General features: G+C 38.6%; 1 protein-coding gene across 1 annotated transcript in view; it reads right to left on the bottom strand.

Moving 5' to 3' along the window:
- Nucleotides 1–15,492, bottom strand: part of SCAMP1 (secretory carrier membrane protein 1) — a 50,645-nt gene that overhangs the window by 4,853 nt on the left and 30,300 nt on the right. Inside the window, exons 5-8 of the mRNA XM_056324469.1 lie at nucleotides 12,749–12,877; nucleotides 4,268–4,427; nucleotides 2,456–2,557; nucleotides 289–406 (exon numbers count right to left, since the gene is read on the bottom strand). Coding sequence (XP_056180444.1) covers nucleotides 289–406; nucleotides 2,456–2,557; nucleotides 4,268–4,427; nucleotides 12,749–12,877 — 509 coding nt within the window. The remainder of the gene's footprint in view (nucleotides 1–288; nucleotides 407–2,455; nucleotides 2,558–4,267; nucleotides 4,428–12,748; nucleotides 12,878–15,492) is intronic.

Below are 15,492 nucleotides of genomic sequence, written 5' to 3'. Positions count from 1 at the left end.
AGTCCAGTGCAGGCACCTACCCTTACACTGTGGGCTTATCTCTCGATTTCGCTTATTCAGAGATATCCTTCCCTATTTTAGGCTGCAGAAAATACATGCATTGTACAAACAGCATATCATAACTCCACAACAGTATAAACAAAAAAGTACAGTTGTTAATAGGTAAGGTACACCCCCAAGAATATATTTTCATCCCCATTACTTTGTGAGACAGTACCCCTCTCAAGTAGGAAAGCAAAATCCAGATCAAACATAGTAAGCAGAAGAGGAGAATAATATGTAGCTTACCTTTTTAAACATAACTAATGAGATAACAGCAGATGCTGTGAAAAGTGCAGCTATGATTATCATCATAATGCCAACAGGAATACTCTTATTAAGACCAGTAAGAGATGAAATCCACCCACTGAAGCAAAAAGAAAAGACAAATTTTACTAGCACAGCCCATGAACCATTAAACCACAGGTATCCGTATCAAGGGAAGCTTTATAGCATCCTGGTTCTGATCAACTTTGAATATTTTTTAAGAAAAAGTTATGGGAATTTTACGTAAGCATATTCCAATTCTAGAACAGGCTTTTAGAACTGAGTTTCCATTTTTTGCAATGCATGCATTGAAACTATATGAAGAATACCAGTAAAGATCATTATCCTTGAGCAGAATTGTGAAGAAATTCAAGAGTTGCTTATCAGCTTTTTGGGCTTTTTTTGTCATACTATTATTTCAGACTGATTTAAGATGACATGATTTCATGCAACAGAAGAAGTCCCTAAAAAGATAGCTTCTAACTTCTTTAAATAAACAAAAAAACCCTGTGAGACAGACACACAGACACAGAGATATTCAGACACACACAGAGGCACAGACATGCACAGAGGCACAAACACACACAGAGACACACACAGAGACACACACGCACACACAAAGAGCACTCCTGTGTGGGAAAACTCATTTCACTGTATCCACAGTGATGCTTTCTCTGTTGAGGTTTATGTAATTTTTGGAAGTAGAGAGCATCAGATTAACCAATAGAAAAGTTTGCTAGATCAGCATCTACTTCAAACATTTCCCCATTCTTCAAAATTTAAACACCAGCAGAAAAATATAGTACCGAACTTGAAACCCAAAAACTCAGGTTGCCTTAAGAAAATAAAGCATAAAGACAGGAAAGGTTCTTCCACAGAAAAAAAAAGCAAAAATTTTCTGTAAACCTAAGCAAACTTAAAACTTTCCTCTATCTGTTTCATACTGCTTTGATATCCCCTACATCCTCTGGACTCTACCACAAAACTCCAAAATCCAAACTGTAATTAGCAATTTCTGATGATCTGGCTAGTTCTCATACCCCTTCCCCAAGCATTCTTAAAAGCACACTCCACATACTTGAGAGTTGGCCCTAAAATACCGTTTTTATTTTGTTAATGTCAATCAACGTATCTATGAAAAAGCAAAAGAGCAGACTCAAGAACAAAAAAAAAAATAAAACATCATCTTTCCTTTCACTACAGTTCCAAAGCAGTGTTGTTTTGCCTGCCTGACATACGTTTGGAGGTTAGCAGCAAAAAGCACTGATACAGAGAAGTGTCATTACCCAGCTACAGTACTGCCAGTCATAGCTCTCCTTGCTACCAGCTGGCTCCTACAACCATGCTTTTGGTTAATTCAAGTTTGTTGGGTTTTTTCCCAAGGATGGTGACTGTTCCCAATAACTTTTTCTTGTAAAATCTAAGTGTTAGACCTCAAAGACGCACAAAAAGATAATATACATAAAAACTTCATGTAAAAGCACATATACTTACAAGTATATACACTTTCTTCAAAAAGAAAAATCAACTATTACAGAATAAGGAGCCAACTCAGAAAAAACAGTTTTTCAAATAATATCAAAGATATACCAGCCGAATATAACCACAAATATATTCACCCGAATGCTTTGTTGACTCATTCTTCAAATTTTAGCCACAAATTTCCTTAGCCTTTTTAAAAAAGGAAAATTTCTTTCCTTTTTAGCCACAAATTAATATTATAATATTAATAATTATATATATATTAATATAAATAGAAATAACATAATGTGCAATCAGTATATTACTGTCTAAATTATTTTAATTTTCTCTAAGTTTTCCTTACATCTTTATTTTAAATACAGAGCAAGTATCATCTCCCCACACCACCAAGATAAAGGAGTTATTGTATAAAAGTATAGTTTAAAGTGATTTACACTGAAAGATAGAATTTTGACCAGCCTAGTAACGAAAGTACTTCACAATCTTGGGATACATTTCACCCACTTTTCCTAGTCAAAAGCCCTCCAAAAATGATTTTCCCGAGTGCTAAATGTAACAGTTCCAGTGAACACAAGATTTATTTTTTTTTTTTAGTATTTTTGTTATATTGTAAAAATTTGTTATATTGTCTTACAGACAGTACAATACTACAGCAAACAATACTCACCAGTTTCCCCATCTTTGAAATCCTGCAGCCTGAAGTACATGTACAGCAAACTGACAGATATATACAAAGAAGAACACAAAGAATCTGAATGAACTGTCACTCCTGAAAGAGGCGGGGGGAAAAGATTAAAGCAGCCAGGAAGTTAATGACTTTCTGCAAATACTAAAGTACCAATCTAAAAAAATTTTCTGCATTAACTAGAGGAAAAGCGCTTTCATTTATTGACAGTAACCTGAAGCATCAAGAATTCTGTGGGTTTTTTGTTTACAAGAGAAATATATTATTTATATTTCTTTAATACAGTATCTTTGCCAGCTGCACCTCTAACAGAGGTGAGAATATTCCTTTGTGTTCTGTTCAACACACAACAAGGCCTCTTAGACTAAATAGAAATTTTGCTACAATGCATAAAGAACTGAGTTCTGCTCCACTTTAAGACTGAAGTTCACAGTACTGGCAGGACGGGAAGAAAATATCTTACTTGTAAAAGGATATAAAATGTAATATGGAATTACTGAAACATAGTACAGACCAGAATACTGAAGCAGCTGTTGTTTAAAAGCAAAATATACAAAACAGGTTTGCTGTTTAAATTACCAAAATGCCAGCCTGACAGGACTGAAAATAAAAAAAAAAAACCAAAAAAAACCCCAAACAACAACAAAAAACAACCACAACCAAACCCACAAAACCCAAATATCAATGTATAGGCAAAATCTCAAAGACTTCAACTCATTACTATCAAAACCTAATGATCATATGATATGCTTGCTACCTAAGTTCTAAAGAAAGTAGAAATCAGTTAAGTCACAAAATCAGATTTTGCTGTTAACAGCTCTTCCTGAAGAACAGTTTGTTCATTTCTATTTATTCAACCAGTTCAGTTCAGTAACTATTTCATTTTCAACTGAGAAACTGACTGAAAGTTGTTTTCCATTTCCAAACAATCGATATTCACTAAGGAAAGCTATGGATTTCCTAGATAGCAAATGCAAGTTACACTATATGATTCCTCAAAAGGTATGTAGGTATAGCAATACTTCCTTGGTTAGCAAAAAATCATCTCATTTATTCTAAAGGTGATGCTTAACTGCAATTTCTGTCCTTCAGTCTTTCTTTACAAGAATTAGTGCATTTTAACTAAGACTATCCTGGATCACTTCAATGTAAAATAAGCTTTCCAAGAAATACCGTAAGAGGATTTAGAATCTCTACATGCTGATCTTCACTAAATTCAATTTTGCATGCAAACCAACCATCCTATGCTTAAACACAAAGCTACCACACCTCAACACTCGTGAAGTCTGCAGAGATTGCTAAAAGCTACGAAAAATACTAGATTTGATACTATACACCTGCTTGACTTATTCTTAAGAATTCTTACCTTCAATTACAGACACTGTAGGTCACTTAACAGTATAAGATTTTTAAGTGTAGAATTTTATGAAGTTAATTCAGGAAGCCAAAAATTTAAGACACTCTTAACTATTAATCTACTCAAATTCTTGGTGTGAAGGGATAGAGATTTGAGAATTTTCTTTAAAATTGTTATCAGCCCACTACAAAGTTAAGTATTTCCTACAAATATTTTGTTAACGGTAGAAGCAATAAATACTTTAAAGGACATGCCATGATATTCCTAACCATTGCCATCTATGTTTCAAATACAACAACTGAATTAATGACAAACATACTACTTGTTTCTAATGAAAGCCTATTAAAGGATTATCATAATGATAATCAAGCAAATTCTGGTTTGTTAATGCATCTTGACAAATTTTTAAACATTCCAAGTCAAGCTGAAGTTCTTACCTGAAAGCTCCATAAAGTGGTCTGTACCAGCAGACAAAAGAACAAGGGGTGAAAAGCAAGAACCAGAGAATACTCAATCCAAAGTCAACCCCTCGCGTAGCATCAACGTAAAACCAGGCCAAACATCCAAAGATATTAAGAAACAGTGTCACTGTATGGACTGTAGAAGCAAAAGCAAAATAGTCTTAATTAAGTTATGTTTATACAATAAACTATTACAACTGTTGAAGTAATACCCAAACTGAGCATTTTTAAACGAAACATAAGCATGCTGACAATAAATCAATACCCTCAGTAATACACTGAGATTTATAACATTTTCCAACTTTCAGGTAAGCCCTGTATTCACAAGTGAAAACCACTGAACATGAAAATTCAAGTACTATCAGGTACAGGGTGAAGGAAAAAATCCTGTCATAAAAATAAAACATTTTCAAACTGCAGATGATGAAGAAAGAAGTTTCTACAGCTTCAAGAATACATACTTCTTCTATAGTAATAACTGGACACAGATACTTAACAGACTAGTAAATATTTCTGAGAGACATATTTTTTGAGACAAATTTGGCACTGCATACATTCTAATTTGAAAACAAACATTTCCAAAAAAATCTTTCAATTAAAAGCTTCTTGTCTTCGACGTAACAAAGCAAAATAGCTCCACTTAGTAAAAATGCCTCTCAGTAGACAAAACCTGCAAGATGTTCTAGATGCTTTAATACATTTTGCATACTCAAGCATTTCTTAGAACATGAGTCTTAAACACCTGCTCTTTTGGTGTTCCATTCTTAGCTCAATACTAGCATTTTCTCATTGGCAGACCTCGTTACAGTTTAACTACTGAATTTCTAGCAAAAATAAATGCATTGGCATTATGTCCTCCAGTTTATTTCAAATATATTTAGTTCTTAGAACAGAAAAAGATACAGCAGAATTAAGAAACATTACAACTACTACCTTCATGCTATCTGGCACTTAATTCAGTCCTGCCAGACTTAAAAGATGAACATTAATTTCTGTCTTTACTCAGCAATAACCAGTGATTCAGGAGTGATTTTGCTGTCTCAGAGGACAGTTTCTGTCCCTGTGGACCACAGTGAAGTAGGGTATTTATAATTGATAGTACACAAGCTCTTCCTTGCAGCAATGATTTATTATTGAAGTTCGGAGAAACATTTTGGTCATTCTACTGGAAGGTAAGATTAACAGAAGAACTGGCAAGATAACAAAGAATCTGAAAAAAACACTCCTCAAACTCTTGCTGCCCTCTTAACTAGTACTTAAATAAACCCTAAATCAACATAGTGGGAAAAAAATCATAAAGCAAAATGCCTACATCATTGCATGAAAGGCTGAAAGGCTGATGAAACTCAAAACATTTCCCTCAGACAAAATATATCTTCCTGTAAGAGTCACCAGAAACAGAGGACTTTGTATTTCTAAATAAAAAGCATTTAATGCATCTATATATATCTTAGCACTGTTCCAAGAGGTCAGCAAAGCAACCAACTTCCGAATTTGTGTGTGTGTGCCTTATAAACTGTAACAAAGGATATACTAATCCGAATTCCTGCCTCCCTTCGATAAATATGTGAAAGTTTACTAAGGGGTATTCTTTCTTTTTCTAGTCAATACTGGAAAACAGGGAGACACCCCAGATTACTCAAAACGTCTGCATTATGGTGGAGTTTGAACTTTCCAAAATTACTACTTTTTTGTGTAATTGCAATTATGGTAACAGGACAAGTTTTAAAAAACACCATCAGTGCAGAAGAGGGCTGAAATGTCACACCCACTACTGACACTTAATAGCACAATACAAGCAACAAGATGGGTCTACTTCACTACTGTCATGGAGAATTCGAGCTGTAAAAACCACATATTAGCAAGCTATGCATGGAGACACAGGACTTCACTGACAATTCTCCCCCTCTTCTCTCTGCCTGCTGCAAGTTACAGCAGGTGCTGCGAGATGCATTTGTTCTTTGAGCCAACACTTTCACTAAGTGACCCAGATAAGCTTTGCTGTTATATGAACGGACAGGTGTCAGGGTGATGGTTTTAAGTACCTTCCGCCTACTGCACTCTTCAAATTAAACTATGATACAAATTATCGTAAGACAATGATCACTGGGGGCTGAAATGACCTAAGGTTTTGGCAGAAGTCTGCAACATGCAACATCTGTATGGCAACAATTTCACAGGTATATCAATACAGCACTTGGTGTGAAGTGATCTAAGAAAGCTTTCTCCTAGTTTAGCTGTGGGAGTAGCTGAGATTAAAAGGGGGGGGGCATTCATGCTAGAATATGAGTCAACAATGGGAAATTACATTAATTTAATAAATATTCAGACTCAACTTCATTTTTATTAATGTAAACTTCCTTATGCAGAAGAATTCTACTTACATATATGTTCCTTGTCTTAATTAACCACACTTTCATCCCTTACTGTTTCAAAGTGAATTGCAGACCACAAATTGCACTGATGCTACCTGGCATCTACATTATTGAGATTATTATTTTGCAGTCCCATTTGGGACTGTATGAAAACAAACTTTTGTAGTAAATTTCATTTCAGTAACCTTCTACTGATGCTCTTCTCCAGAAACCAAGGTACTCACTAGGTCACATGACAAAAGAATGCCAGGAATTCTTGCCAGCAATCAGCTGGACTGTCACCCTGTAACAGACTGCCTCAAGGGGAATGGGATGCCTACAAAATGGAGAGTTTTAAAGCACAAGGCAACTGACAACTGAGGACAAAGCTGGTGAAGTTTGATCACACACAACCTTGGAGCACAGAGTGGCTTCAAGTGTAATTTAGGCTTTTGTTTCTTGTCCGTTCTGCTCTTTCTGGAGAGGGACCATATAAGACATGTGCAAACATGCCTTAAAAACAACAGAAATATTTTCCATAGGAAAAAATATATTCTAAAACAAGCTTAGATCAGAACCTTAACATAAGCACATGCTATCAAGAATGTGAACGTGTTTTTTTGTCTACACAGTCCATTAGGGCTTCAGCTAAAACTTTGTACACTGTTGAACACAGTCCACTGTAAAATTTTTGATGGTACACACTTAAAAACACCATAAAATGGTAAGCAGCAAACCTTTAAGAGAGCAACCAATCAGACCTCTAGAAAAAACAACCAACAAGGAAAGGCTGAATAAACTATGCTAATTTAGCCAAAAGGAGATGACTAATGGGGATAAATGTGTTCTCCATAACAACAGTGGACAGAACAGGGAAGAATAAAAACACAGGAAGGGAGAATTAAATTATATACTTGGAAACATCTTCTAATGAAAAAAAGACAGCAACACAGTAGAACAAGCTTGGAGGACATTTATGAAGTGTCCATCCTTGGCAGTTCTCAGGAACAAGCAGAACAAACATCAATACAGACTGATAGATGTACTACTGATTTTATCCTCAGACAGAAGGATGGATGAGATGAAACTCTCCTAACAGAAAAAAATACCACAGAAGTTGGCACTTTCGAATATTATTCTTCTACCAGAATCTACAGTTCAAATCACTGGTCGTTGGAAACCTTTAAAACTCATGTTCATAGAAAACTGAAACATTCACAACCTGTATTACAGGCCACCTGATCAGGAAGAGGATGTTGATGACGTCTTCTACAGATGGCTGGAGGCAGTCTCATGATCACAGGCCCTGGTTCTCATAGAGGACATCAACTACCCTGGTATCTGCTGGAAAGACAACACAGCTAGGCACACACAGTTCAGGAGGTTCCTACAAATCACTGACGGTAACTTTGTGACCCAGGTGGTGGAGGAGCCAACGAGGCCAAGTGTGCTGCTGGACCTTGTACTACCAAACAAAGAAGGACTGGTTGGAGATGTGAAGGCTGGGGGCAGCCTTGGATGCAGTGACCACAAGATGGTGGAGTTCAGGGTCCTGCACGGAGGATGCAGGGCAACAAGTACGACTGCAACCCTGGACTTCAGGACAGCTAACTCCGGCCTCTCCAAGGACCTACTTGGAGGATGCCCTTGGGTTAGGCCTCTAGAAGTAGGGGGGTCCATGGCTATTACTCCAGCATCACTTACTCCAAGCTCAAGACACGTACAACCCCATGAGTAGGAAACTGCGCAAAGGGGACAGGAGGCCTGCATGGAAGAGCAAGGAGCTTCTGGCAAAACTCAAACAGAAGAAGGTCGTTTACAGCATGTGGAAAAAGGCACAGGCCACATAGGAATGCTGTCGGAACATGCACGGAGGCAACGAGGAAGGCTAAGGTCCATTTGGAACTAAATCGGGCAAGGGAAGGCAAGGACACAAGAAGGGCTTCTTCAAGTACATCTGCAGGAAAAGGACGACTAGGGAAAACGTGTGCCCGCTGCTGAATGAGGTGGGTTCCCTGGGGACAAAGGACACACAGAAGGCAGAGTTACTGCATGTTGACTTTGCTTCAGGCTTCACTGCCAAGGCCGGCCCTCCACTTTCCCAGACCCTGGAGGCAAGAGAGGAGGTCTGGAAAACAGAAGACTCTCCCTTGCTCAATGCTAGAGATCACTTAAGCAAACCTGACACCCACAGATCCATGGGCCCGCATGGGATGCACCCCTGAGCACTGAGGGAGCTGGCAGCTGTAAATGCCAAGCCCCTCTCCATCATCTTTGAAAGGTCACGGAGAGCTGCTGGAGGACTGGGGGAAAGCCAATGCCACTCCAGTCTTCAAGAAGGGCAAGACGGAGGACCCAGGAAACTACAGGCCAGTCAGCCTCACCCCCATCCCTGGAAAGGTGATGCTCATCCTGGAGGTCATCTCAAAGCATGTGGAGGAAAAGAAGGTCATCAGGAAGAGTCAACATGGATTCACCACAGAGAAATCACATCTGACCAATCTAATGGCTTCCCATCATGGAATGACTGGCTGGCCAGACGAAGGGCAAGCGTGAACGCTGTCCACCTTGACCTCAGCAAGGCTTCTGACACTGTCTCCCGTAACATCCTCATAGGTAACCCCAGGCAGTGTGGGTTACATGAGCGGGCAGCGAGGTGGATTGAGAACTGGATGGATGGCAGAGCCCAGGGCGTTGTGACCAGCAGCACAGAGTCTGGCTGGAGGCCTGTAGCCAGCGGTGTGGCCCAGGGGTCAGTACTGGGACCAGTCCCTGTTCAACTTGCTCATCAATGACCCAGATGAAGGGACAAGTTTGCTGATGATACAGAACTGGTGGCAGTGGCTGATACCCTAGAAGGCTGCACTGCCATTCAGCGAGGCCCAGACAGGCTACAGAGTTGGGCAGAGAGGACCCTAATGAAGTTCAACAAAGGTCCTGCACCAAGAGAAGAACAACCCCACACACCACTAGCACAGGCCGGGGGTTGACCCACTGGAAGGCAGCTCTGCAGAGAAGGATCTGGGAGTGCTGCCCATGAGCCAGCAGTGTGCCCTGGTGGCCAAGAAGGCCAGTAAGATCCTGGGGTACACCAGGAGGACCGTGGCCAGCAGGTCGAGGGAGTTTATACTCCCCCTCTATACTTTGCCAAGGTGAGGCCACATCTGGGGTGCTGTGTCCAGTTCTGGGCTCCCCAGTTCAAGAGAGATGGGGAGCTACTGGAGAGGGTCCAGCAGAGGGCTACAAAGATGCTGAGGGGGCTGAGGCACCTCCCCTTATGAGGAAAGGCTGGGGGACCTGGGCCTGTTTAGCCTGGAGAAGAGAAGACATAAAGGGGATCTTATCAATGTCTACAAATATCCTAAGGGCGAGTGTCAAGAGGCTGGGGCCAGGCTCTTTTCAGTAGCGCCCAGCAACAGGACAAGGGGAAAAGGGCACAACCTGCAACACAGGAAGTTCCACCTGAACATGAGGAAGAACTTCTTTACTTTGACAGTGACAAAGCCCTGTAATGGCCTGCCCAGGGAGGTTGTGGAGTCTCCTTCTCTGGAGACATTGAAAATCTGCCTGAATGTGATCTACTTTAGGTGAACCTGCTTTAGCAGAGGTTTGGACTAGATTATCTCCAGAAGTCCCTTCCAACCCTGACCATTCCATGATTCTGTGATATATAAAGCCACAAACCAAAATGCCACAAAAGCTTTCCATGAGTTTAAGCAGCACTTTGTTTTGTAACTTCAAATATGAAATACTCTTTGAAAACGAGTACTGTTCATTTTGTACCTGCTATGAGACTGTGGGGAAAGCAGCTAGAAAACACAGGCTTCTGAGCCAAAAAATTCTTGGTGTTAAGATACAGGTCAAGAGACATGGGCCATTTCAATAGTAACAGCACAGAACGATCTAAAAAGTAGTGCTCTGTGCTGAAGAGCCAGGAAGACTCCCATTCTATCTGCAAGCCACTAAAACAGCAACATTCACTAAACCAAGACAAAAGAGGAAAGCTACACTGGCAGCTGACATAAGACACTGCTAATTGATTGCTGTAGTTCACAAAATCATGGGAGCACTAAGTCTGTCAAAAAAAAGGGTTCTCCAAAGGAAAACAAGAAAATCTGCACCACATCAAGGAATCAGAAAACTGACTTCTGATACAAATAAAGAGAAAAATGGATGAATTCATGGAATACAAACAGATTTGTTTTCTCATGAGATAAAGAGCATATAGATCTGAAACCAGTAAAACAGTTTCCTCAGATACATGAAGACCAAGAATAGGGAAATAAAATTGCTACTAACATTGGAAATACACAGAAAACTGAAACAGAAAAGGTTGTTCCTAGGACTGCTAAAAAGGAAGAGGAAAACTAACCTACTTTACAAAGTGCTGAGCACATAGTACTGTATTTATCCAAATGTGATTATGGATCCCCTAGGCCTTAAAACACCTAGCAAGCTCTGGAAGAGGAAATAAAATGTAGGCTAGAGCAGCAAGTAGAAGCAGACTGGTTTGCTATGGTAGTAAGTGCTCCGCTGAGGAAGCAGAGCCATTCCTAATGAAAAATGAGCCAAACCAAAATACAATCCTGGGAAAGAAGAGTCACAAGTACTGATTCAACAGCCAGCCCTAAGGCACAGAGTTCTGGACTCAAATCTTTATTTTTAGACTGAAACAGATTTTGTATTTCTTTTCCTTTATTATGCATTCTCTTTCTTCCTTCCCAAGTAAACCCTAAGTCAGAGAGTACTAGAGCTAAAGAAGGAAAAGAACAAGAGGGCTCAGTTAAAACCTCCGTCTACCTAGAAGAAAATGTCATGTTAGTACAAAAGCACAACTCCTATATATTTTGAAATACTGTAACGTTGCTGCTTCCTTTATTTCTCACCATAAGAAGGAAAAAGAAAAACAGTATCAATATTCCAGCTCTCACTGCCCAAATTTACCTTGTGTTTGAAACATACAGCACTTTCAGAACTCAGCCCTGCAAATGACCAGAATTAGTAACTATCCTAGAATTCTGGAGTATGCAATCTCAGATTTCATAGAAATCTTAAATGTGTCAAATATATGAGAGTGACTTGTCACACATTCTACAGTGGATTTAGTTGCTTACTTGAAGGGTAATGACCCAGCAATGAATACAGAAAGCTGTGGATTATGATGAAGTTGAATTCACTTGATTCAATGCTGACTGCTCGTTTTGTGCTTCCGCTACATGGTTCAATCACAGTAATAAAATTACCAGATTTAACAGGTAAAATTACAGAGCTGGTAACTAAATCTGAAGCCCTGAAAAAAAATGTAGAAAAATTCTGAAATTCACATTCCCTTAGTATGCTAAAAATACATTAAAGGCATAAAAGCACTAAGTCTTTGGAACTTTCTCAGTCTCAGAGTAATTAGTAGGCTCTCGTAACACTGGACAAAACAGAAGAAACAAATGTTGTGGCACTTGTACATTTGGTTCATCCAGTAGTTCTCCAGTCAAAACACAGCACTGCAATGAAGGTAAAATCAACCCCACAAAGATGGTGTAGAGCACTCTTGGTGTACACAAAGGACAGTTTTAACATGGACTGATTCTTCAGTTAATTTACTTTATGCTATTTTTTAAAACAGACTAAAATTATATTAAGTCTCCACTATAGAATAAAAATGTTATGAAACTATATAAAACTTTAGTTTTATAGTATAGTATAGTAAATCAAATTGATATTTTACTTCTTAACTCACAAGCCTATTAATGCAAATCATGAATTATATTTCTTAATGTATACGCTGATTTTAAAACCAGTAAAATTATTTCAAATTTAATAAATGGTCAAAGCTCATTTTACAGTAACACAGATACTTAAACCAGAACACAGCAATATACTAGAACCACACTGCCTTAGGATAATCCTCCTCCTTTTTATCTGTGTAAGTTTCCATGAAATAGAGCAAGACTTTTAAAATCGAAGCTAACAAAAAGATTTCACTTCAACTTATGACTTCCGGATTTTAAACAATTTCTCATTGCAGATGTTACCAAAGCCAAAGCAGCAGGTATGTACTATCAAGTTTGAATAGGTATTTTGTTTTTTCTTTTAAAAAAACACTTACACATCCACAAATAGTACATAATCTTTACTGTCTTCTGGAATTCTACAGGAATGTCTACAGAAAAGTCCTGGTAGAAACAAGGACCTACTGGAAAATTCTCAGGAAGAGGTGGCCAGTTATTTTTTCTACCTGCAAAACAGAAAAAAAAGAAGAGCTTCATAATACAGTTTTGATCTCTGTATACTAGAAAGAGATACACATTTTGACTTAATTCAAATTGTTTTACATGAGTTTCACAAGCATATGGATAACTTAGGCTACCAAAACCCCCAGAGTTTTATTGGCAATCCTCACACAATACTGAAAATAAACTTCAGAAATAAAATACAATGAAGTGCAGACGGATCAAGGAAAGCACAATATTTTATCTATGTAGAAGACTAAGCAGGTACCTGACAGCTCCTATAAAGTAATAAGAAAAGATAATTCTTCACAAAGCAAACAAATATGGTCAGATAAACAATTTCTCAGAGTTCCTTGACTTTTAAATGCACGTTTCCCTGAAGTCCCACCGTACTCACACACTTTGTTGAACACAAAGACTGGGGACTGAAAAGCATTCTTTTATTCTCAGAATCCTGGTATTTTTAACAGTAGGCTGTCTCTAACTCTTTGAACTAGTTGCCAATATAATTTACAGTCAAAGCTCTACCTAAAAGTGCACAAACCTCAAGAAATGCAGCTACTGAAATTATCTAAGCTACTTTTTTTGTTACAAGAAGTTGTGTGACGGAGTGAGGACACCACAAAGGACACAGTATCAGAGATTTGGATTTCCTGTGTGCTGATTTGCTAGAGGATACATTCCAGGAAACACAAGTTGTATCACGCACAGACTCAGAGATTCAACTGAGATAATAACTGCAACAAACCCTTACCATAGCATTTCAAATTCTGGATGCAAGAGATACATTAATCACTATGTTCCAAAAGTGGAGCTGAACGACAAACCTAAAGGCAGCTTTATATGAAAATCTGACACAAAGTTTTGCTTGCTTCTTCCATCTTCAACCGTATATTTACTAGGAGTTCATCTGGTAAGAACAGAAAACTTGCAAAGCTTACATACTTGCATTATTTCTTATTTGTTCCCCCACTCAGACAAGATGAAGCTGTCAGTTCTGCTCAAAAAGGTCCAAAGCACTTGGTAGTTTTCTGTCTCTTCTACCCAAATTTTTACCAGCCTTTCAGAGCAGGGGATTGGCAGACGGAGCATAGAGAAGGTAATTAAGTAATGTTCCCACCAATATTAAAGACTACTTTGGGATTTCTTATATGAAAAATATCTGATAATAATTCGGATCTTCATTCTGCAGTATATAGTTATTTCTCTCATTCTGCAGTATATGGTTATTTCTCTCAGGACTGATAGTTTCAAGACAGAGTTGTGGAAAAATTCAGGTATCTTACAATAATTCAAGTTCATATTTAAGAACTGTATTTCATGTGCTTACCCACTGCTATAGTACAGGTTTCAGAATTTTCAACCAAGAACTAAAAGACAGCTTGGTGAGACAGTTTGACATCAAAAACCAAGTGGTCTTTCTCTAAATACACTTTGGTACTCATATTCCAAGATTGTATCTTGACAAGCAAAGACCTAGCTCAGAGTTACTTAATTCAACCCAAGTTACCACACCAAGGCCTATTAATGTAACTTCAATGGCATGCCTACACTATGAATGCAGACACCCCCAAACTAGCTCCATGCAAGCACAGAAAGGGATTTTCAGGCATGCCCAACTGAACTAGCTGAAACAGGAAGCAGCGCAATTTAATTAGCTCAAATGCAATGCTGCACAGGACCTGAGCAGAAAAGACCAAAAGCTTCAATCTAAGCTGACCTACAAGCTTGGAAGCTCTTTGCACTGTAGTCAATTAAGTATGATGACAGTGTCCTAGATGTGCAGCCAGAATCTTAAACTGAATCCAAATAGCTACAGCATTTGCTAAAGACCCTGTCCTGCAATCAAGACAACTCCACAGTGTTTCCAAAGGAGTTCAAATGAGTGTGTAAAAGAAAAAAAAATCGAAAGGAAAAGTACATTTTTCTCCTCAGTCAGTCACAATACATAATTCCTGATTTGCAGCATCTTTTACAGAGTCATCCAGTAAAAAAACAGTATCTTCTTAAGAGCTCTCTCTTCTCTGTTAAGCCTTCCTAAAGAATCTTTAGATTCTTCATGGATTCTTCAAGCATTTAATTGTAAACAACTGCAACCTAGTAACAAACAGCCATTCTAAAAATATCCTGAAACATGCATGGGGTATCAGAGTTCTGTTCCCCAAGATACAGATGAACAGATGAACAAAACTGCCCCTAAAGCCTGGCAAAGTAATCAATCAAGACCATCAATGTAAGTTTGTTAAATTAGATGGAGGGCAATACATGGAGAAGGAAATTAAAAAATAACCAAAAAGAAATCATTATCTGGAAGAAGAGGGACAGAGATTTAATAGAGAGATTGAAAAGAAAAAATACTGAAAAAATAGAAATGGTTTAATGAAGGGACAATATCACCATGATTCTTTCCCTTAGAAGAAGAACACCAATTCCCCATTCCCAGATCCTAGCAAATGACTGGCATAGGACTGCTCCCGACAGCTTCCTGAGGAGTAGAAGTGGAGAGGGAGTTGTTGATCTCTTCTCCCAGGTATCCAGTGACAGGACGCGTAGGAATGGTTCAAAGCTGCATCAGGGGAGGTTTAGACTGGAAATAAGGAAACATTTCTTTACCGAGAGG

This window comes from Falco biarmicus, chromosome Z, assembly GCF_023638135.1.
Source record: "Falco biarmicus isolate bFalBia1 chromosome Z, bFalBia1.pri, whole genome shotgun sequence".
NCBI classification, from domain to species: Eukaryota; Metazoa; Chordata; class Aves; order Falconiformes; family Falconidae; genus Falco; species Falco biarmicus.
Note: the sequence above shows the minus strand (reverse complement) of the source record. Positions and strands in the feature narration are given on the sequence as shown.